The sequence below is a fragment of the Chlorocebus sabaeus genome, chromosome 25 (genome assembly GCF_047675955.1).
Source record: "Chlorocebus sabaeus isolate Y175 chromosome 25, mChlSab1.0.hap1, whole genome shotgun sequence".
Taxonomy (NCBI): Eukaryota; Metazoa; Chordata; class Mammalia; order Primates; family Cercopithecidae; genus Chlorocebus; species Chlorocebus sabaeus.
In genome coordinates, this window is record NC_132928.1 from 6,176,467 (window position 1) to 6,199,908 (window position 23,442).

A 23,442-nucleotide genomic window follows, 5' to 3' on the forward strand; every position below is an offset into this window, starting at 1 on the left:
CCAGAATGGAAGGCTTTGATATCCCTCAAGTTACACCCTGAAAGGCCTATTTATGCCTCATATACATAAGTTCTAATTGTTGACCATATTCAATAGGACAGAACCAGATATTGATAAATATTTTTATAGAGTGCAGTGGCGTGATCTTGGCTCACTGCAACCTCCACCTCCCAGGTTCAAGCGATTCTCCTGCCTCAGCCTCCCAAGTAGCTGGGATTACAGGCATGTGCCACCATGCCTAGCTAAGTTTTATATTTTTAGTAGAGACGGGGTTTCACCATGTTGGCCAGGCTGGTCTCAAACTCCTGACCTCAGGTGATCCACCCGCCTTGGCCTCCCAAAGTGCTGGGATTACAGGCGTGAGCCACTTGCCTTCAAAATTCTTTCTATTGACTAGATTAGTTTATACTATAGAAAATTGTGTTATTTCTATTTGAGACTTCAGAATTGATGGATAATAGACATTTACTGTCAGATACTAAAGATCCTAGACTCTTTTTTTTCTATAGAAAGAAGGTCCATGGTTTTTCACTACCACAGAGAATTCACTGGACACATACTTTTTTCTGGATTCCTTCTTCTTCCTACTTCACCCTTCTTCAGGGGAAGGATCAGATGCCAGACTTTGTGGGTAAAGAAATAAAAAAGGCTCTGGGTAATGTTTTCTCTGTCAAGGTTAAGTTTTTTGATACAGCTGATCTGTGTTTGTCTTGTACTCATTCCTAGGGCACTGCCCCTCCAGGTCTCTTCCCCGTGCTGGGATTTGAACCCTACTTCTTACTCCCTAGTTGATATGTGGCTCCTCCCACATAGTAAATTGGCCTGGCATCACTCCCTGTGGTGACTCTTCTTTCAGCAGGGCACATCATCACTGGGATTCGGGAGGCTGTGAATTCCCTCTAACCCTGTGTCTTATATTCTGCAATAGTCCCCATGCCATGTTTGGGGAAACTTTAGCTCTAACTAGAAGTTGAAAGCATTCTACAATACACAACACTATGAGAAATTACTCTTAGAAACCAGGCTTGGGTGCTTCTGCTCCCAGCCAGCCAATGTCCATGTGTCCATAATGCCCAACTGAACACTTCTGTCCATTGACTGTATTCTCTATAGCTGGCCACCTCCTGAATGTACCAGCTAATTGTTGAACAAGTTTTAAATCAATCATGAAAATAGTTGTTTAGATGTGTAAATTACTGCCGCAGTACCTATTTACAGCCAAGATTTTACAGACGGATGCCTTGATAAATGTGTTTTTATTTGCTGTGAATAATTTCTGTACAGTGCCATTGAAAAAACATAATTCACATTTTCTATTAAGAAGGCAGCAGCAGTGTGTGAAGAGTTGTCAGTGATTTTGTGACCCCAGTTAGGATTATTCTGGGATTGGGGATGATTCAGGGGAAATTCAACTACACTAGCAGGAAAACTGTTGGTTAAACATGAAGTTAGAAAACCCCTTTTCAGGCTGGGTGTGGTGGGTCATGCCTGTAATCCCAGTACCTTGGGATGCAAGGAGGGCAGATCATGAGGTCAGGAGTTCCAGAACATCCTGGCCAATATGGTGAAACTCCATCTCTACTAAAAATACAAAATTAGCCAGGCGTGGTGGCATGCACCTGTAGTCCCAGCTGCTCGGGAGGCTGAGGCAGAAAAATCGCTTGAACCCTGGGAGGTGGAGGTTGCAGTGAGCCAAGATTGTGCCACTGCACTCCAGCCTGGGTGACAGAGTGAGACTCCGTCTCAAAAAGAAAAAGAAAACCCCTTTTCATGGCCTGAAACACAAATATGAAAGGTAAAACCAAAACCAGAACACAGTTCTTCAGCCCAGACTCTCTTTGTTGAAATCATGGACAAAGAGAAGGCCTGATGACAGGTGTCCTCAGGGAAGGCTGGGCTGCAGGGCTGTGCCCCAAGCCTGTTAGCCGGGCTTCAGAGGGCTGTGCACTCACAGCGAGCTTGGGCAGAGGTTCAGACAGCTCCTTTCAGCACTCTTTCACCAGGCGTGTGCACAGGTCAGAAGCATGGCAGGAGGGTCAGAGGAAGTGAGCAACACAGTCCCTGCTCTCAAGCTAATGGTGGTGACAAAGGCTGAGATAAGGGCAGACCTGGACTTACAAGCATTTGACTTCAGATGACCCATGCAGGCAGTGAACAGTCACCACCCCTGCATCCCTGGCTGCCAGGCTCTCCCCTAACTTGTAAGCCCCTGTCTGCCTGAGTCTTTCCCATCATTGACATCCTATTTTCTGAAGTCTGTTGTGTCATACTTCCCATTTCTCCCAGTAAACCCAGCCCCAACCCCACCTCGTAGCTCCTGGATGTGCCCTTTTTCAAGCCACCAAAGTTCCCAGCCACCAGAGCCACCCACTCACCCACTAGCCACAGCTTTTCCCTTCTCTTCCACTCACATCAGGGCTCCCAGGGCCCAGTGCCTCAGATCTGACAGTTCAAAGCTTAGAGCAACTTAAAGGTGAGGGTTCCTGTTAGTACTATTCTGGCCATATTGTGGATTTCGTAGGATTTGGGGAATGGATAAGAGACCTACAATCTTTTAAAGAGTTGAGAAATTTCTGGAGGAAATTTCTGTGATGCACAAAGTGCTGTTCTTGGTTTTTGTCTTGTTTTAAAAAGTTAAGAATCAACACATTTGGAACATAACCCATCTGTAGGTCATGCTCACAAACACGTATGCATATAAAACCAGAAACATTAAACAGAGATGTGCTCATAAGAGATGGAGAGAAATACATCGCGATCAATGTGCCTTAAACCAGATGGGATGACTTAGGCAGTGTTTAGGGTGGAAGTGGAATCCCAACTAGGCAGCAAGGGGTGGAGTGGCCTGGACAGTAAACTGGAAGTAGCTGCAGTCGGAAGTGGGTAATGATCACTTGTTCGTTTTATTTGATCTTTTTATCATTTGCTGCATGGCATGGGCTCCTCGTTCCTCCAGTGGCGTTCTCCTCCCCCAGCCCCCAGCCTTGCCTCTTCTCCTCCTGTACATGTACCTTTAGCTCTTACTCCATTTTTAGGAGGCAGTACAGTGGCTTGCTCTGAGCCTTTGTGAGATTGGCAATAGCATGTGCTGCTCTATTTGTTATCTCTTTTAAAACAGATAAGGTGGACAGGAAATGCTAATGGCAAACACAGCTGCAACTCAACCCCTGTGCTGTTTTGCAAAGCACATTTTCTTATCAGGCTCAGGGCCAGGACCCATAGACAGAGGTGGCATGGCTGGGCAGCTGTGAGACTAGCCCATCAGGCCACACTGTGTTCTGTTCTGTTCACAAACACAGTAAGTATGTAACCAGATAGTTCCGGCTAATCCTCAACACTTCTCTTTCTTCACTTATTTCCAAAATTGTTCATAAGATCAGCTGTACGATTTGAAGTGTCACAGGCAGGAAGTAAAGTTCTTTTTGTGGTTGGATTCCCACACCCTGGGTCCCTCTTTTTGAGCCACCTTTTCATTACTCCCGTGAAGCTAGCTCTTCTGCTTGTCATTGGCACCTGAACCCAGTGACAAATGAGGTACCTTTTATCAGATCGCTGTGTAGGTTGAGACCAAGTCTGAAAATAAGAGCTTTCTCGTGAAGCTGTGAACCACAACCGTTTTAAACTTCCAAAAATAATGTGTACCTTTTACAAAATTGCAGATTGCCGTATCCCTCAAATTGAAGATGCTGAGATTCATAACAAGACGTATAGGTATGGAGAGAAGCTAATCGTCACTTGTCATGAAGGATTCAAGATCCGGTACCCCGATCTATACAATATGTTTTCATTATGTCGCGATGATGGAACGTGGAATAATCTGCCCATCTGTCAAGGTACAGAACTGATGCTCCAGTTCTCAGCTGGGCTGTTCTTCTCTTAGACTGTATTGTAGACTGTGTACATGTTTATCTAATAAAGTGATAGCGATGATGGGGGAAATAAACAAAGCCATCTACCCACATGGATCCAGTTGCATCTTTACTACAATTGCCAAAGCTCTGTTCTTAGACTCTCCATCACCACTCCTTGTAGCTTGCTCAGCTCCATACACCCAGTTTTAAAGGATAAACAGGAAACACCTTGTTCCTTGGAATGTTGGATGTCTCCTTTGCTCCAAAATATCAAAAGTAGTTTAAGAATCAGGAGACTTGTAACTGGGCTGCTAACACAATGAGGAACTATTATATATTTAATGGAAATAACAGAGCATTTATGCTTATGTCAATAGTCATGAAAATATAGTTAAAGCCAATCTTAAACAGAGGCTGTTTCCTCTTAATAGTGTTTTTATTTATATATAATGCATGAAGAGCAGAAAAATTATCAAATTCAAATTTCATCCAAACAACCTGGTGAATATTTATTCCCTCGCATTTTTTAGATTTGCCTGGGCCATCATAGAGGGCCCTGTTTGTGAAAATAAGCCCTCAAGTTCAGAATAATTCTGATTTTATTTTTTGACGTGTGACTTCAACCAAAGAACCAAGAAGGCAATGCATAATTCATAATTTGAGGGAGAAGGAGAGCAATCTCATTTGCTCCAAAAGCACCGGCGTGCTCAAGCTGAGATGAATGTTAACTTTGTGCTTGGAAATCACAACTGGCAGACTCTGATATTGCTTTGGGTGCCCTGTTCTTGGAAATAAATAGTTTCCTTACATGAGAGCTTAAGAGTCATGACCCCTTGAAGGAAGAGAGGCTTGAGCATCAGAAGGACGAAAGCAGCCCAGACCATCACACTCCCCTGGTCTCTCCCAAGAACTGCCAGTGTTGCTGAGCATGTTCTGTGCTGCATTTTTAAAGGAGACATGATTTATTTACACTTTCAGATGTCTACAAAACAAGCAGCTGGCTGTTTAGTTGGGCTACTTATTCAAACAAACTTTATTACCTGCTGATCCGTTTCATTCCTCCGACACGATCAGAGTGATGGCCAGGAAAACCACCCCAGACTGCAGCCACTTCTTCCCTTCCTGTTTTCCATGTAACCTTTCGCTCTCCCATCCTTTCTATTTCCTTTTCTGTCACTTAAATACAGAATGCTCCTTTAGGAGTTATTTTTTCCCCAGTGATTAAAAAAAAGAAATACCCTGTGTTGGTGTGCCTCTCAAAGTGTCATTTCGAGGCTTTAGACCCAGGCTTTCCTATTGCTCTTTCTGGCCACTGTTGCCCCCACTCCACCTCCCCTTCCTCAAATCCCAGTCAAGACATAGCTTTTCTAGGTCTGCAACAACAGAGCCAGTCAGTTACCCTGAAGAGGTATGCTTCTTCAAACGATGCAAGCCCTGCCCACCTCTCCCTCCTCCTCAGAGGTCTCTGTCCCACAGAGGGTGGTGGGTGCCCTGGCCTGTGCCCTACCCTCTAGTGCACCCCATGCCTTGCTGCACAGAAAGATAGGTCCTGCCTGCTGGAGCTGCCACTGCCCCAGTGTTGCTCACTGGCTGCTTGCCTGGCACACCATAGGAAATGAGGAACTGAAGTTGCTTTGGACAGCCTGACACCCCTCTGAGCCCCCAGGGGGAATATAATTGGTCCTAAGAGTGACATTTCATTCTCTAACTTTTATTTGCACCTATAGATCCAGGAGCTAAAGCCTGAGGAGGCCTCTCTCTGTTATCTAGAAGTGCAAATGGAAATTACATTGAACTATTGAGTTGAAGCCAGTTTTCAACTGTTATATTTAGGACAGGCTGTCTCTAACCAAGAGTGAGCATATCTTTCCTTCTCCTCTGATTAACTGCACGAATTATAACCCCAGTCTGAGTCAGAGTTAGTTTTTATTTGAGAGAAACCAGCTATCTGTGTGGGTAGTTTAGAACTACAATTCCTTCCTAGGAAGAAGAGCAAGCACAATCATTTGTGCCAACTCGTTTGAACTACACTTGAGGGTTCTAAGGTGCTCACTTGTTCACGTTAATGTGCTTCTCTTTTTTTCCTCAGTTATTGAGTCTGTTTATTCCTGATCCCCAACTTCCTCCCCACTGCATAAACACACATACACTTCACTTTTACTATGAACATTGTCAGTTTTCAGCTCAAAAAAACAATAATAATCTAAGGTTATGGGACTGTCTACAAAGATGGCTAAGCTCCATACCTTTTAGGGTATGGTGCATCCCAAATGTTGGCCAGTTCAAAGCTATGATCTCCTTGGTCTACAGAGCCCCATGGCCCCATGACACAGCAGTGCAGGATTAGCACTGCCCAACCCTGACAGTGAGTGCCTCAAATTCTGCACCCGCCTCACCCTCACCTACTCTGATGCGCAGACACCATATACTGGGGTTTCAACCAAAGCAACCTGCTGAAAGATCCCTTCAAGATACTTACAATGTCCAACAAAGTCAGCTTAGGAGAAGGGTTCAGTCATCTGCTGCTGTGCATGGGACACATACAATCTGTATCTGGTGACTTGGAAGGGAAAGTGGGTATTTTCATTATACATTATTTACTTCACACACAATTAGTTCTCTCCTGGATGAACACCAGCTCTGCAGTGTCATTATTTCCTCCAGTGAAATTGCTGAAGCAGTAAGAAATGCCTTGATCACAGGGGATGCCACACACAATAGAATTCTCTGCCACCAGGAGTGTTCTACTGGGCTGCACAGACTTCAGGGCAAACAGGCTGCTTAGTGTTCCACAGAAGGAGTGTGGGATCCAGGTCCCACTTGCACGCTGATTGCACACAGCATGCTGTGCTCGATGCACAGACTCAGGACAGCAGTGGTTCTGAGTGTGGTCCCGAGACTGGCAGTGGCAGCAGCAGCAGCAGTGCCTGGATGTTGGTAGTGCAGTTGTCAGGCTCCCTCTGCCCCAGACCTGCTAAAACAGAAGCTCTGCAGGTGGGCCCAGCAGCCTGTGTCTAACAAGCCCTCTGGATCATTCTCGAGTTTGAGAACTACTACACTGTGGGATTCCTCATCTATTTTATATAAAACACAACTGGATTTTCAGAAATTTAAGGCCACCGTCTCAGGCATATTTCTGTCCCCAGATCCACTCTAGTGGAATTGAGTTTGGAACCTAAGCTTGCCAAGCTGCTCTCACCACCACTGAAACCATTGGTGGTGTCTGTGTCTCTTTCCTCTTACAGCACCTCAGTGGTTCTCAACCTGGCTGGCACATCAGGGTTACTTGGGGAGCTTTAAAAAAAGATAATGATCCCCAGGCTCTCCTCAGAGCCTGGGCATGGGGCCCGGGCACTGGTGTTTTGTAAAAGCTTCTCAGGTGATGCTGAAATGCAGTCAGAGCCGGAACACGCAGCCTGAGGGTGTACAACCCACAGTCAGACACTCACCACCTTCCCTCCATCCATCTTAGCTACTCCTCTGACCCTCTCGGTGCCATTTGCAAATAGCAGAGCAAATACCTACATGATAATTAGAATAAGGAACCTGAGTATTTGAGACCAAGGTGCTTCATTCTTCAGAGGTGGTGCCATTTTAACAGTGGGGGAATCCTAAAAAGTTCCAGCATTCGGTGTGACTTTTCGATGTACAGAGATGACAGAGTGGAATCTTTCCCATTTTCTTTCACCTTGCACAGGCTGCCTGAGACCTCTAGCCTCTACTAATGGCTATGTGAACATCTCCGAATTCCAGACTTCCTTCCCAGTGGGGACTGTGATCTCCTATCGCTGCTTTCCCGGATTTAAACTTGATGGATCTGCGTATCTTGAGTGCTTACACAACCTTATCTGGTCGTCCAGCCCACCCCGGTGCCTTGCTCTGGAAGGTAACACATCTTATTCTTTCCGAAGTTGTATTTTGTATTATTAAAGTGAGGAAGAAGATCAATAGGAGGAAGAGCTGCGAATTATGATCAGCAATAACTTTTCTTCTCTGCGTACGTCTTTCTCACCTTTGTCCAGAGCAGAGATCAGCTGCCATGAAGCCATACTTACAATTAGACATAAAACTTGCTTCCCTCATCCTTAGGCTTAAAGAGGAGAGCAGATAAAAGAAAAAGTTGTGAGCATCAAAGGTTAAATTACAAAATATTGCAAAGTTAAATGAAATGTCTTCAAAAATTAATTTTCTCTACACCAAATGAAAACAGATTGTATCATGTCATTAATCTCACCCCTCATTTTATTGTTGTGTCAATGTTTCTTCCATATTTCCATGCACTTTATAGCTTAGCTGTAAATGTTTTGCTGCAAGCACATCCTTGGATGCCTGAAAGCAAGAGCTCTTTTCCTCCCTGTTTTTGTTATATCTGTATGACTATAGATTGTGATTCACTAAAGACTACTACTCAGTAGTATGAAGTAGTAAGGAGAATGGGGCTTCCATTGGCAGAGTCAAGGCAGTGTCTGTAGGGGAAAAGTCCATAAACATTTCTGCTAGGCAAATTGGATATGCTGGTTCAACTCTTGCTTTAACTCAGATCATGAAAGTATGCCTGAAGAGAACAAACACCAATGTGTTTCTTGGCATCTGAGTATAGCAGGTAGGAGGGCTCTATATGGGGAAAGAAAAAAAGTGAAGAAACCTCAAATCAGGAGGCCCTTCAAAGCCTATTTGCAGCCTTGTTTGGGAAACAAAGCAAAACAATGGAATATGGAAGCAAATGAGTTCTTACAAGTTTATAGCATCTCTGCACCTCTGTGTGGGAGGAAGTCAGGGCAGGACGTGTGTCATGGAGGATGACTATTGCTCAGAAGGATCAGAGACGGCCTCTCTAGGGATGTGGAGTGGGGTTGGCTGGAGCCATGGCATCTCTTTGGAGAAGAGTGGGGGAAGGAGGGCAGGGAGTGAGAAGGCCAGCCCTTCCCATTGGTTTTGTCACACTCTGAGACTGGTCATTAGAACTCTCCTCACTCCACTTCCCACCCATCCCAAATCCCCCAGGGAATTGGAGCCTAGCCTAGAGATGCCAGATAAAATGTAGGATACACAGGTAAATTTGAATTTCAGATAAACAAATAATGTTTTAATATAAGCATGTCACAAATATTACATGGGACATACTTAGTATAAAAAATTATTCTTTGCTTATCTGAAATTCAAATATATTTATAACTGAGTATCTTGAATTTTGTTTCCTAAATCTGGTCACCCTAGCCTCAAGGGACAAGGTCATCCCTTTTGCTTCCAGTGGGAATAGCCTTCCTGTTATCTGGATGCTGCTGGTAGGCCGTGGACCTCTGATGGAAGGGGCTCTTCCCTAGTTCTGGAGGCTTCTCCCTGCTCAGATAACCAGACAGAGAGGGCCCTTTAAAGGTACCGTCATTATGATTTTATCAATTTGAAATGCCTGTTTTCAAATCTTTTCAAATTTGGTTTAAATGTGTTCTAAGCAGTCAGGTTCTGATAAGCTTTATTTTGGGATTTGAAAAGCAGTCTTTATGGAGCCTAGAGAATATGAATGGATAGGCATAAAACAAAATCTAAGGTTATAAACAGGGAGCTGAGAATGGCTTCGGGTTGAAAATGAGTCTTCTAGTCTAACATGTCCCCTTTTCTCTGCCATCCTCCACTATGGATAGATGGGAAAACCCTGGCTGACAGCTGCCTGTGCCAGGAAGGCCACTTAGTGCCTTTTTTCCCTAGGGTTTTTGTTTTTTTAATAAGGTTTACATCTCTATTTTCAATAGACATCCCTTTAAATTATCTGATGGCATTTGTTGGTGAGCGCTTTCAATGCAACACTGGCTAAAGGTACAAAGTTGTGATTCTAAACTGAGAGGCACAGAGGCGACTAAAGGTTATTTTTTTCAAGACTTGATAGCAACTGTGCAGTGGGTTAAACTAATAGGTAAGGATTCGTGAGCAAGTTATCCAGATGTACCTGGGGGTTGGCATTTCTCTCATTCTCACTTTAATTGTGTATCATCTTTTTAAAAGATGGCACCTTATTTATGCAATATTGTCATAGGGTATTGAACATAGATGAACTGTCACAAGGAGATCGACCATTTCATAGATCACCCACACTTTTAACTCATCTTTCTGTCTTCCTAAGCACACGATTTGCACAATTTGACTTTTCTTGATGACACAGTGAAAATTATTGCACTGGGCTGTGGAATTATGATGTCTAAGGAGCTTTTGAATATATTAGAACTCTCTGACCCCTGCAGTAATGGTGTGGACAGTTCTGCTGTGGAAGTCTTTCTCTTTGAGTTTTCTATCCCTTTCCCATTCCTCTTTCACTATCAATCCATCAGCTGTCAGTGTGCCTGTCACACTCAGGGTACCTGTCGCTGCAGCTGTCCTTCACCCCCAATTTCTTTTCTAACTTGCTATAAGCCAGGAGAAAGGTTCACCAGGCTCATCATGGAAGGAGCGTAGCATATCAATTACCAGTGCAGGCTGACCTCGGATGGACTGGCTTCACATCCTGGCATCCTACTTAATCACTTCACCTGGGGCAAGTCACATAGCCTCTCTCAGCCTCCATTTCTTCCTCTGTAAAATGGGGGTGATGAATCCCACTTGCCTTGTGGGACTGGGAAGAGTCAGTGAGATAACAAATCTACCCATTTAATGAAGCGCCCAGCCCATAGTATGTGGTCAATCACTTGTCTATTGTTATTAATGCACTTAGAGTTTTATATAAAGTCACAATAAATAAGAGAGAATCTAGCATGACTCTCTGTGGATACAGTGTCCAGGCTTTTAGACATGTACATTGTCACACAATTTTGGTTGTTGATGTGCTATTTTGGTTACTTGCATATTCTTAGCTGTGTAAGATGACTCTCAGACACCAAGAGAAAATACTGAACAATAAGAACGGCCACCATTAATTTTGAGAGCTTACTACATAGGTGTCAGGCTACTGCTCAAAGTGTGTGACACAGTGTCTCCTTTAATCCTCTTAATGCCATTTGGAAGCAGGTACTACTAACCCTCTTTAGCCGCTGAGTAAACCCAGCCTTCTAAAGGTTCAGTAACTTGCTCAAAGTCACACAGCTAGGAAGAGAGGGAGCTGGGACTGTAGCATGGATCTTTGTCACTTCAAAGCTCATGTTCTTAATCACCAAGGTACATTGTCTATTTAACATGTTCTGATTACAATCTAACAGGGGGAAAGCAATTTGATACTTTTATAGGCATTTTCTTAAAGCAAAAAAATACAATAATTATTGCATAGGAAAGAATTTGTCTTTCTAGTTTAGTTATCATCTCAGAAATCCCAGCAGCAGGGGGAGGCTCTATGCCCCCTGGGTAGCCGCAGGCTCTTACTGCTGCTGCCCCACAGTGCCTGTTAGTCTCCCACATGGCCATGGAACCCCCCTGCAGCCAGTGAACCAGGCAGATGTTGTTGGCCTCCTTTTACAGATGAGGAGACGACTCCTTGGAGAATGCCATGACTTGTCCCGACCCTCCAACTGTTGGTGTGTGCTGTCTGCCACATGGCACCTCCTCTCCCTAGAGTAGTGGAGACCACTTTGTGAGGGTCAACGTTTGAGTGACACCTGTCACACTCACATGTCAACAATCTCATAGTTGATACCTGGCATCATGAGAGTTGATAATTTGGAAGGAAACGCTTTGGCAGCCTCACCAAAGGTGACAAGAGTTCCGAAGCCCAGTATGAAGGTGTGGGGTTGCATGTTTTAAGGCCTGCGCTATTGCACTCATGGATAGTGGGAAGATTCTGGAGCATATATGGGTCCCTATTGCTGTGTTGTCAGATAAAACACACAAAATTTCAAAGCGTTGAACCAGAATGATGGCCATAATGTTTTAAAATCAATGACTGTATAAAATTGGAGCTGGAAGGAGCTTTGTGCATCCCTGTGTGCGCCTGTGGGCCCCGTCTTGCTGTGGGCCTGTGCGCTTTGCCTCGTCTATGTGTATCTTAGTGCTTTCCACTCTCGAGTTCTCTTCCTCCCTGAGGCCCTCACCTCCGTCTTTCTCTTTCATGTGCATGCACAGACACACACACACTGAATGCAAGAAATCTTTAAAAAGCAAAAAGGCTCTGACAATAAATGTGGGGAATTTCTCATTGTTAAGTGCTAAGAACTCCGTTTGTGTTGTCACCAGTGATCGTTGAACACCTGCTAGGCTCAGAGCAACACCGAATTGGGCACTGGGGAATTACAAAGAAAGGAAAGGACATAATTCCTTACTTTGAAGAGTTTACAGTCTAGCGCGAGAAAAAGATGACTAAGTCCATTTCCTAGAGAATAACATCATTACAGATGGCAGCCACATACACACACAGCTACTTTTACCAAGGGGCACGCGGGGGCTTCTGCATTTGGAAAGGATAGAAGGGCAGTTTCAGGGGGTGATATCACAATTGTAAAATGAAATTTTCTACCCAGGGATTTATGGCATTTTTTTTTATTTTCCCCAGAGACCAAATAATAGCATGTTTCTGTCTTTTCTGTCTCCACTTGAGCCTTGGGGAAAGAGAAGGGTCTGAACATCTCACTCCTAGGGAAGGACTGTGCATTTTGAAGCACGGCGGAGCTCATTGGTGTAGACACAGCCTGCCCTAGCATGTGTGAGAGGCTCCAGCCCAGTGGTTTGAAGGGTGGGAATATGGAAGGATATTGAGGAGCATAACAGTAAGTAAGTGAACCAACCATGTAGCACATAGTTGCAGGGACGGACACAGACACACACGGGAAGTTTAGGAAGAAGAGTCACTAACTGCCCAGAATCCCCTGGACACTGTGTGCTTGGGGTTGTGAGGGCTGCTGGTTATGAGTGGTTGCAAGAAAGGGCTCTTCTCTACAGGGGATAGGATCACCCACAACCCGTTAGTATCTGGAACATTGTCTTCACGTTCAGGTTTTCAAACAGCCTGGAAACAGCACGGAGGTGCTGGGTATCCAGTTATAGAAATCTCTGGGGGCAGCTCTTTCAACAGCAGAGATCACAGCACTGTGCCTCTTTGAGGCAGGTTGCAAGGGTCAGAAGAACAGATGATGGAAGCAAAAACTTAGAATTTGGGGTCCTTAATTGTAGCTGCCACCCACTTAAAGATTCCTGTTTCTCTAAGTGCTAAATTAGAGGACTTAGGATCCTGGATCCTTTATCCAGAAGTCCTCCCTTCAACAACTCTCTAGATAAAAAGATGGAATCAAATTTAGAAAGGACCAATCAAACATTTAGGGATATTAGAGTTTAAAAAGAAAGAAACCAAAATCAGTGGTATATACCATTTCACGTAAGTGCCTCTGAGGTGTATGGATTCATTCAGTCAACGTTTTTATGCCTATATGCTGAGTATTTTGCAAGGTCCAGTGCAAACAGTGGCAAACGAGTTGTGTGAAGTCTCTGCCCCCCTGGGGCTCACACAGCATGTGTTGCTAGTCCTGAAATTGCAGTCTCCACGCAGGCAGAGCTAGGTTCTAAATATTCCATTTGTAAGTTATCCAGGGCCTCCCGTGGTAGAGAAGATTGTTACCTACACTGAAGGCCACCTAGAAGGAGTTCTAAAGCAAGGTCTCCATGGTTTCGAAAGAACTGGGAGGGTCAGGCTGCTGAGTCACTCTTTGCTGTGTGGGGTTGGCTCTGAGACGTGATGCCTGGTCTGCTTTCAGAAGGCAGCCGGGTTTTCAGAGAAAGCAGTGAGCATGGTCCCAGAGGCCCCAGGGAGTCTGGTCTGCTTGTTTGTTTGCTTTTCCCCAAATAGGGGAATAAATCACTCTAGGATCTGCAGGTACCTAAGGTTTCATTTGTAGTGACTTGGGCGGTGGCTTCCCTGATGCTGACATTTTCAAAAGGCTCTTTCAGCCTCATGTCTGGCATTTCTCCCAGGAACAAGTAAACCTGACCCCATTGGAAGCCAAACATCTGAAAGTTTGGGTTTTCAAATCTGCCCAGTCCCCAAACCCGGAATGCCCCAAGTGATTCCCCCCAGCCCCATTCATCTCAGAGCCCAGATAGACAGAGATGGAGTTTTCATCAGACAGCATCCAATTCAATCACAGGGAATGCGGCAGTGTGATTTCCTAAGAACCTACAAATGCCCAGGAGTCCTTTTAGCTCTGTATCCTTTTGTAAGAAAAGGAGGAAAAATAAGAAACTGAAGAACCTTGTTTGGCCAAATGTGAAATGACTTGAAAGGTTCCAATTTGGGATCAAAACTCAAAGCCAGCTTGGATGTGGAGGGCTCCCCAGCTCTCAAGCTACATTTGCAGTGTACTTTGTTCCTGAGTCAAAACACGTTCAGGTACAAGAGGCGCCTGGTATAAGAGGCGCCTGAAGTGATTTCTCCCTCCAGGAATCTGCCTTCACTCAGAAGTGCCTCAGAACTTCAAAGTGAATCCTGTGTAGGGAAGAGGAAAGACACAGCAGAGAATCCGGGCCTCCTTGGATGACAGAGCCTACCCTACTCCTGGAGGCAGGCTGCAGGGGACACTCAAAGGGGGTGTGATGAGGACCCACCCTGGGACAGGCCGCTCCCATTTTACGAATGGAAACTTCAGACATAAAGAGGAGTCCACACCGTTCCCAGTAAGGTCGTCAATTACTGTTCGTGATGAGGCCCAGTGTCACCTTGGTCACTTCCCTAGACCCGAGTCAGGGACACTCTGTTCTCCCTATGGAGTTCCTATCGTCCTCCTGCCACCTGTCCCCAAGCAAGTGGGGGAGATGCCGGGTCTCTCAGCTCCCTGCCTGGTGATCCACAATAAGAAAGCGTGGGCTCGGGTCCATCCTTTGATGAACTTGAAACTATTCTGCATCGGATTTGAAGTAGCACATGGGAAATGACAGAAGAAAAGTCATATTGGGGATTTCATGCCACTGATTTTGAATTACTGGTCATAGGATACAGAGCTTAGACATCACCAATTTCCCTTTCTCCTAAGCCAACCTGCCGTACCCCAGTGTATCCTTGTAGAGATGAATGGAAAGTGCCAGAGAGTGGTGGGCTTGGCCACAGTGGTAGCCTGGGAGAACCAGTCAAGGTCCCGCATCCACCCTGGGCTCCGGCACCATCAGGCTGCCTTGAGTAGGGAAGGCCCATGCCACTTAATCTTCACTCCCTTCCTTTCCTATGGTTTGTTTTTTTTTTTTTTAATTGTAAAAATGTTTTTGTAGAGACTTGGTCTCACTTTGTTGCCCAGGCTGGTCTCAAACTCCTGGCCTCAAGCAGTCCTCCCACCTCGGCCTCCCAATGTTCTGGGACTACAGGCATGAACCACTGCACCCAACCCCTCATCTACATCCTTGAACAGGTAGAAATAATATTTCAAATTTCTTCCTCCTGTGAACAGGTGACTCCAGGGCAGAAAGCGCCTTGTTGCTCCCTGCACTCCTAGCTCCGGCACATGCTTTATATTCTACAAATTGCAACTGTTACAACTAAAACTTCTTTTGATTAATTTGACATTTTTGGATGCCTACTGTATGCCAAACACCCTGTGGGTAGTTTATTTGACGATCTCTCCTCTAACAACAGTCACGAGAAGCAAGTGTGGCGCCAGCCTATAAATGAGGAAACTGAGGTTCAGACAGCTCTGCTGCTCCTTCCCCAAGGTCACTCTGTCCACAGCAACCTGGCCCCTGTGCCTCCTGAGCCTACACCTTCTACTGACACTACTCTTCTAGCCCTTCTAAGACCCAGACTACCTGCTGGCAGTTTTGATCTGGGTTCTAATCCTAGCTCTGTCCATTTCGTCAGATAGAATGGAAAGGCTTTGGAAGGGTTGATCGCAGAGGTTCCTTCCTGGTGGTCACATTTTTTGATTCTGCTCTTAACCAGAACTCACACTGTTCCCAGAGAGGCTGCCTTGTCCCTGGCTGGCTCTGGAAGGCAGGTGGGAAAATGAAGGGGAGAGGTGCTAGGAGAGCTTCTCCCTGCGACGCTAGCTAACAGAGTTTCCCTGAAACTCACGTTTGCATAGTCAGCCTGTGAGCCTGGAGCCATCTGCAGGAGGAGAGTGGCAGGAAAGGAAGAGATGTGTGTTGACGGTCATCTTGGTAGCAGGCGCTTCACCTGCTATCTTTAGTCGGCCTCTAGACAACTCCAGGTATTACTGTCCTCTCTTTTCAGATAGGAAGCAGGCCTGGTCACACCCCCCTGGCCTTAGGGAGTAGGCTGCAGAGCCCAGATTCTAAACCAGCCCTGACCTGCCTCCCGGGCTGTGCTTTCTCCTGTGCTGCACTGCCTTCCGTGGGAGAGACCAGCCCGGCCGCCTGAGTAATCTGCGCAGCCACTCATTGATGGCTTCTTTTCCATTCGTGTTCTCAGGAACCTGAATTTTTATCATGTAAAAGGTTTTGGAGGAGGGAGAGGGAAATACCATGTGATCTGCCCCAAGCTACACTGTGTACAATGGTGAGCGATGGAGAATTTTCCTTTCTTCCTTCCCTCCCCCACTCCTTCCCAGGTAAGGCTCTGGTGCCAACCAGGGATGTACAATGTGCCAAGTGGCCATTGCTGTTAAAGGTTCAAGTCTTGTGTACCTCTCTGTAAATGATAATAGCAGTGACCACCTGGACACTGAATACCCACTCAGCCTCCCATGGTTCTGAATAAACCTGCTGGCCAGAGATGTGGTCTCGATTAGCCTCTCCTGGGCCCTCAAGCTCCCTGCAGACTTATCCGTGATTCTATCAGCAGCTGGACCCAGCATAAAATGTAATTGGCAAAAAAGGAAGAAAAGGGCAGCAAATGCCTTTTTTACTTGATATAGCAGGGGGGCTTCTTTCCATGGGACAGTAGAGGGAGGGCTTCTGATTTATCTGCTTGTCCTAGGTTCTGCCCTTCTCTCACCTCCTCTAGCTAATACAAGGTTAGGTAATGCTTGGCCAGGAGTTCTGGAATATAAGGCTCTAAGGCCCTGGGAGTTCCCTGGGAAGCCCCAGGTAACTTTGATCCAGGCTCCCCCAGCCCCAGTGGCTCTGTTTTATATATTTACATATTATGTTCTCACTCAAGATTTATTTGAAGGAAGAGTTTGCTGGCATGATATATGAAAATCATACATCAGGTTCTGCCTCCTTAGGAACTTGAGACCAGAGCAATGAAATGATTGGCTTGGGTCACACAAACCTCCCACCGCCCATCTCTTTAGACTCCCAGCCTTCAAGGATATAAGTAGATGGCTAATTTATAATCCTAATTAGGAATCCGGCTTACATCAGTCAAAGTCTTATGGGATTTTTAGATCTTATTCTCAAAAACAAAAGAATCTTCAGTTCTCTTTGAAGATAAATGTGCGTTCCCTGGGCCTAGGAAAGAGAAAATCTCAGGCCCTTTCCCTCATGTGTTTCTCCCTGTCTGAAACAAACAGAGGTCCCTTTGTGAAATGAAAATGAATTCTGCAACCTGGGCACATACATTAGTACATACCGTCCCCTTTTGCCATTTTGTTCCCTGGTGGTGAAAATCCCTGTGTCTGGTGCTGTTTGTATTACCATCACCTTGCCTGTGACCCTGGTGGGTGTTTTATTAGAGGGAAATGCAAAATAGCAAACAATCCTGTTAATTTATTGTTCACCAGCAATAGTAAATTATTCTAATATCATTTCCATGTACTGTTCGTATATTACAGCAGAGTGATTACCAGAAAATAGCTGCTTGCATGCCGTACAGCGTTCTCAAGGATCACTGTGCTTAATTTTCTCTTCTTCTTTTACAATAAGCAATTGCCACTGTAGCTTCTTCCTCTTCTTGGTCACACATCTCTCCTGTACTCAAGATAGATTGTGCCATGGCATAAGAAGCTTCATTATTCTTTTTTTTTTTTTTTTCTATATCAAATCCAGAAACACTGATCTTTTTGTCTTAAGAAAACCAAGAGACCTTATTCCTTTTTTTCAAGTAGATCCAAGTTCTCAGGCATTCCTGCTGTTACTTCTTAGGCTCTTTTTCTCTTGCGTTTTCTGATTCCCAACATGATCGATGGTCCTCATCCTCTCTCTCCGAATCTGCTGTTCACTAGCTTAAGCCCCTTGGCAGGCTCCTGCCTCAGCACCTTGCTTTCCTTTTAGCCTTGGTGGAAACACAACCATTAACCCTTTGTTTCTCCTGGACTCCTTAAATTATCTCTCTCTCTTTTTTTAAATCTCATGTAAGTGCAGAGATCTAGACTGAGGTCAAAGGAAGAAGAGAGGTGATTCTTCTCCCACCAAAGGGGAAAGAAAGCTGAAAGTTTCATTGGTTTGAACTACTTCTCCAGCAAAATCAAGAAATGAAGAGAACACCCAAAGGAGGACTCAGATAATCCCCTCTCCCCACCATTCAGAGATGGGATCTCACCAGGCTCAAGCCCAACTGCACCCAAGTCCCCATCCCTTGGTTCTCACCTGGGCAGGTAGCCTGTTCCGGGGCCTGCATGAGCCTGGAAGGCTTCCCTGTTTGGAGCAGGGGATGGGGAACATGTCCCTTTCTTTCACTGGTTTCACAGTTCTCACCAAAATATAATCCTCCTTTGCACCTGTAATCCCCTCCTATTTTTGCACACCCACAGATGTGCAAGCTGAGGTTTTTATTTTGTGATGCTTAAATGTCAGGTCACTGAAGGAAGTGCAGAGCTAAGCAACAGCAAAGCTGTGACCAGGGGTATGAGCCTCTAGCTTGTGCCACGAGCGTGACTTCATTATGCTCAAAAAATAGATGACCGGTACAAATGGGAGATTCTCAGTGTTTGTCCTTAAACTCTAGAGTATCTTCTCCATTCCTGCTCCAGGCAGGATTTATTTCTTTCTTTCCTCTCTGGGAAGTAAGATGACCTGTATTTCATAGTAATAAAACCTCTTGCAATCAGGTAGAACACAGAAGGTAATAAATCCCTTCAGTCACTTCAGGGGCCTTTTTCAGGCTGGGAGTCACTCGGCAATGTTCGGCGGGTTGTTTGGAGTCATTCCTCTCTGTTGTTCCTTTCTTCCTTCTCCACCCCAGTTCCCACCCCCATCTCCACTTTCCTTCATAAACCATTGCCGTAATTCCCTGCCTTTTCTCCCAAATTAATTAGACATTTGGAGTGATGGGTGGGTAAGATAGTCATACCTTTCTATTCCCCTCTTTTTGTCTCATGCCATTCATTTTTTTCATAGAAGCGGTAACCATCATGCCTATGTTCACGATCATTTTCTTTTTTGTACTGAAGGGAGTTTTTGTTGTTTTTGGCTTAGGTTCTGTAAAAAGATAATGCCTGACTCTAAACTGTGCCCACATTCCTCTAAAGTTAGAGTGTGCAGAGAGGACAGTGCCTTCATCCCATGGCACATCTTTTATGGCTTCTGAAGAAAAGTCTGGGACTTTGTTTACATTCTGGCTGGTTTGTTCTTTGGTGGATGAGAACCTAATGCATTTTCTTTTTCTTTTTTTTTCTTTTTTTTGGAAATGGAGCCTCACTCTGTCTCACCCAGGCTGGAGTGCAATGGTGTGATCTTAGCTCACTGTAACCTCCGCCTTCCGGGTTCAAGTGATTCTCCTGTCTCAGCCTCCCAAGTAGCTGGTACTACAGGCTGCACTGCCATACCTGGCTAATTTTGTATTTTTAATAGAGATGGGATTTTTTACCATGTTGGCCAGGCTGGTCTCAAATTCCTGACCTCAGATGATCCACCCGCCTTGGCCTCCCAAAGTGCTGGAATTACAGGCATGAGCCTCTGCACCCAGCCCCTAATGTATTTTCTAACCCCGTCTTCTCCATTCCTGGGAAGGGATTTCACTGGTCCAGGCCTTAAGAAGAGGAAGCATGACTGGAGTTAAAATAAAAAATAAAAATTTTTAAAAACCAATTATATTGAAATTCAGATTTTAAAATTAGTCCTTAGTTCAAGCTATCACAAGTAAACACCTGTGCTTACGTCAGTCTGTATTTTCATACTGTAAGTATATTATTCTGATGGAAATTATTTTGAATTGGGAAGAAAAGTTCATTTGTAGGAAGCTGGGAAGCCAAGAATTCTCTAGCCAACCATGACTAAAGCAGCATGCGAGAGGCACCTTTGCCTGCCATTCTACTTGACATTTTTAAAGACTCTGTGGCCCTTGGAGTTAGCTGTGGGGGACTCTACTGTCCCCGGAGCGTAAGGATCCCCAGTCTGGTTTCTGCTGCTGCCTTACTCCTTGGCATTCAGTGGCTTGTCGCCGCTTCACTCCAGCCTCTGCCTCGGTCATCACATGGAGTTCTCCCCTGGTGTCTGTGTCTTCATATGGCCGTGTGTCTCGCCTCTTTTTCTTATAAGGACACAAGTTGATATGTTTTGGATGTTGTTTCCTCCACATCTCCTGTTGAAATTTGATTCTGGAGTTGGAGGTGTGGCCTGGTGAGAGGTGACTGGATCATGGGGGTGGATCCCTCATGAAGGGCTTAGTGCCATCCCCTTGGTGATGAGTGAGTTCTTGCTCTGAGTTCACATGAAATCTGGTTGTTTAAAATCATGTGGCATTCCCCCCATGTCTAGAACCCACTCTTGCCATGTGACACGCCTGTTCTTCTTTGCCTTCCGCCATGATTATAAGCTTCCTGAAGCCTGTGCCAGAAACAGATGATAGAGCCATGCTGCTATAGCCTGCAGAACCATGAGCCAATTACACCTCTTTTCTTTATAAATTACCCAGTCTTGGGTATTATATTATAGCAACACAATTAGCAGAATAACCTAACAGTCATATTGGATTAAGGGCCCTCCCTACTATAATGTAACCTCATCTTAATTTAATTACATCTGCAGTTACCCTATTTCCAAATAAGCCCACATTCACAGGTACAAGGATTTCAACATAAGAATCTGGGGGGTACCCAATTCGATCCACTGCAAATGCTCTCCCTGCCTTAGCTTTGGAAGAAGCAAACTCCCTTCCATCTTCCCTCTAGCTCTTGCTCCCAGGTTTAAAGGACTATCTTTGAATCTTCCCAAACCCCAGTTGGCCAGCATCCTTTGGCCTGCCCACAGTCCTTTCCTGAGCTAACTTTACCTCTTGCCCAGTACACCACACCCTGCTTATTATACCAGCTGAGCCAAACAGAGGCTTCCCTGTATCTGTCAGGGTTCCTCCAGCTCTCTTTTCCTCTAGCTCTGGAGGCCTCAGGCTTTTCCGAACTCTAATCCCATTGTGCATAATACATGTCTTAGCAGATAATGAAATCATTGCTCTTCCACTTGGCTCTTGGGAGGCACTATGCTCCCTTTCTCCTGTGCTCACTTAAAACCCCATGGCATGACTCAGTGAGAGATGGCAGCTTTGAAGTCAGCAGCACATAAAGTCCAGTCCCAGCTCGCTATTAGTTTACTAGATGACCTTGGGCAAATAACTTCACCTTTCTCAGCCTCAATTCCCTTATCTTTGCAAATGAGGCAATAGTAACACCTGCTCTGCAAAATTGTTGTTCGGGTTGAGTGAAATAGTGTGCATATGTTGCCTCACAGTAGGTTCTTGTGAAATGTCATTGCTGCTCGCATTTCATCTCACTGGCCCGTAATGTAGCTAGTAATAGCTGTCTCTTTTTATTGAGCATTTACTTTTGTGCCAGGCACTTTGTGCTTGCTGATTTACAGATATTATTTCTAATTCTTATAAATTTCCTGCAATGTAGATATTACTATTTCTGTTGACAGATGATGGAAACCAAAGCTCAGAAAGAACATGAAAATAAAATTAATGAAAATGAAAATAAGGTGAAAAAGTAAAATGCCCAAGGTCATGGCCAGTAAGTGTTTGAGCCAGGATTTAAACCCAGGAAGGTGCACCTTTGCACTCTTGCACCTTTGCACTAGAGGCAGTGCAAAGTTGCCTCTCTAGAGTCTCTCATTAATCTACTGATTTTCTTATGTCTTCTTAGCCTGTCCTTTCTCACATTCTCACCCTCACACTTTCTCCTATCGTGTTCTCCTAGCTGACTTTTCCCTTTCTTCCTCTCTTTTCACTCTCCATGTCTTCTAAGCCGATGTTTCTTAAATTTGTTCAGATGTCAGAAAAACATGGTGCATTTCACAGAATAGCATGCGTTTTTTGCAGAACACTAAGAAATACTGATAAAATTCTATCATGTAAACCTTAGAATTACCTTTGCTAGTGGAAAATGTGGCTATTTTCTATGGATAATATAGAACTTATAGAACTAACTATAATATAGAACCCTTAAGTGCATACACACATACACTCAAGCACAGCTAGGAACAAAGCATGACCAATTGCTTCCTACTCTTCTTAACTCACTACTCAATTATGTATTTCCTCATCTATTAGGACTTGCTAATAGACAAGAATGAGAAGGCACTAAGGATTTTCCTAAAAATCTATGGGAGGAAAACTGGAGGCTCAGAAAATTGAATACATGAATGTATGTGTGTCTGTGTGGCACTTTGGTCCAGTTTGTGGATACACTAGCACATTTAACTTCAATGTCATCTCTGATAATAGAAGGGTTTGCTGATTGCAGAGAGGGTCAGAAATGATCTACTCTAAATGCTCCCTTACCTGTGGGCTTCCTAGGTTACATGGTGGGACACACACTTCATTTTAATCTTGTTCCCCTGATTTCCTTTCCTTACAAAAATTTCAGTTGCCCCAATTATCTTTAGGAGTCCTGACTGTAGGGGGATCATGTATTGGAAAGGTTCACAGACGTCAAAACACTCTGATTCCACGGATGTCTTGTGATTTATTTTCACCTTGTGGTGGTGAAGACTGACCTTAGTGTAGCCATCGGGGCTCCCATTAATGCAAAGAGAGCAAGCAACCTCATCAGAACACAGAAATACGTGTCAGCTTTTGATTTTGGCACCAGCCATTCCCCGCTGCTGCCAGAAGAAATCACGGGTTTACACCTGCTCCCTCACCTGTGTGCGCCTCTGTGGCTTCCTTGTGGCTTCGAAACCAGGCATGCTTCAGATTTCTTATGTGAAGCTATTTTTTTTTTTTTCACTGAAGTTTCACAGTTGTCATCACATGCATTTTGTATTCCTTCAGGGACATCCTAACGTAGTGACTCAAAGATGGAAAGCAGGTGAGAGCCCCTCCCTCAGCACTGCTGGGTACTATTGATCTTAAACTTGATCTGTCAGCACATCTCTGAACGGGTAAACACCATGCCCCATCCTGCTCGGAAACAAGCAAAGCCCTAGCCTCGTCATCATTGGCTTCCTTCAGTAGACACATGTATTGGCCTTCTGTGTTGTACAACAAAACAAAAGTGGAAAATGTAATGTGCTGTATAATGTTTATTGATTTTCCCTGAGCTAAAAGCAAAGTTTCAGACGTAGCCTTGGAGACGGCCAGGACTTTGGTACGGAGGGTTCCGTGCAACTTCCTGGAATCATTATCCAGATTTAGATCGGACTGGGAACGGCTGGTGCAGTGACAGTTTTGTTGATTAGAATTCAGCAGAACTCCTGAAGAGAGAGGTTGGGTGGTTCTGTACAATGTGGGAGCAGAGTCCCTGTCCTCCTGTTACTACCTCTCAGAGCCACATAGCAACATGCTGGGCTGTCTTGAGACAATGCCTTTGCACTCAGTATACAGGATCACTGGCTTTCCTGCCACTTCTCCACGCTCTTCAAGGCC

The 23,442-nt window shown here is 44.8% G+C and overlaps 1 protein-coding gene across 6 annotated transcripts in view; it reads left to right on the forward strand.

Annotated features, from left to right (window-relative positions):
• SUSD4 (sushi domain containing 4) overlaps positions 1-23,442 on the forward strand; it is a 143,025-nt gene that overhangs the window by 91,701 nt on the left and 27,882 nt on the right. For all 6 annotated transcript variants that reach the window (XM_073011496.1, XM_037985527.2, XM_007988357.3 and 3 more), the window contains 2 exons: positions 3,660-3,833; positions 7,549-7,737. In XM_073011496.1, the coding sequence (XP_072867597.1) occupies positions 3,660-3,833; positions 7,549-7,737 (363 nt within the window). The remainder of the gene's footprint in view (positions 1-3,659; positions 3,834-7,548; positions 7,738-23,442) is intronic.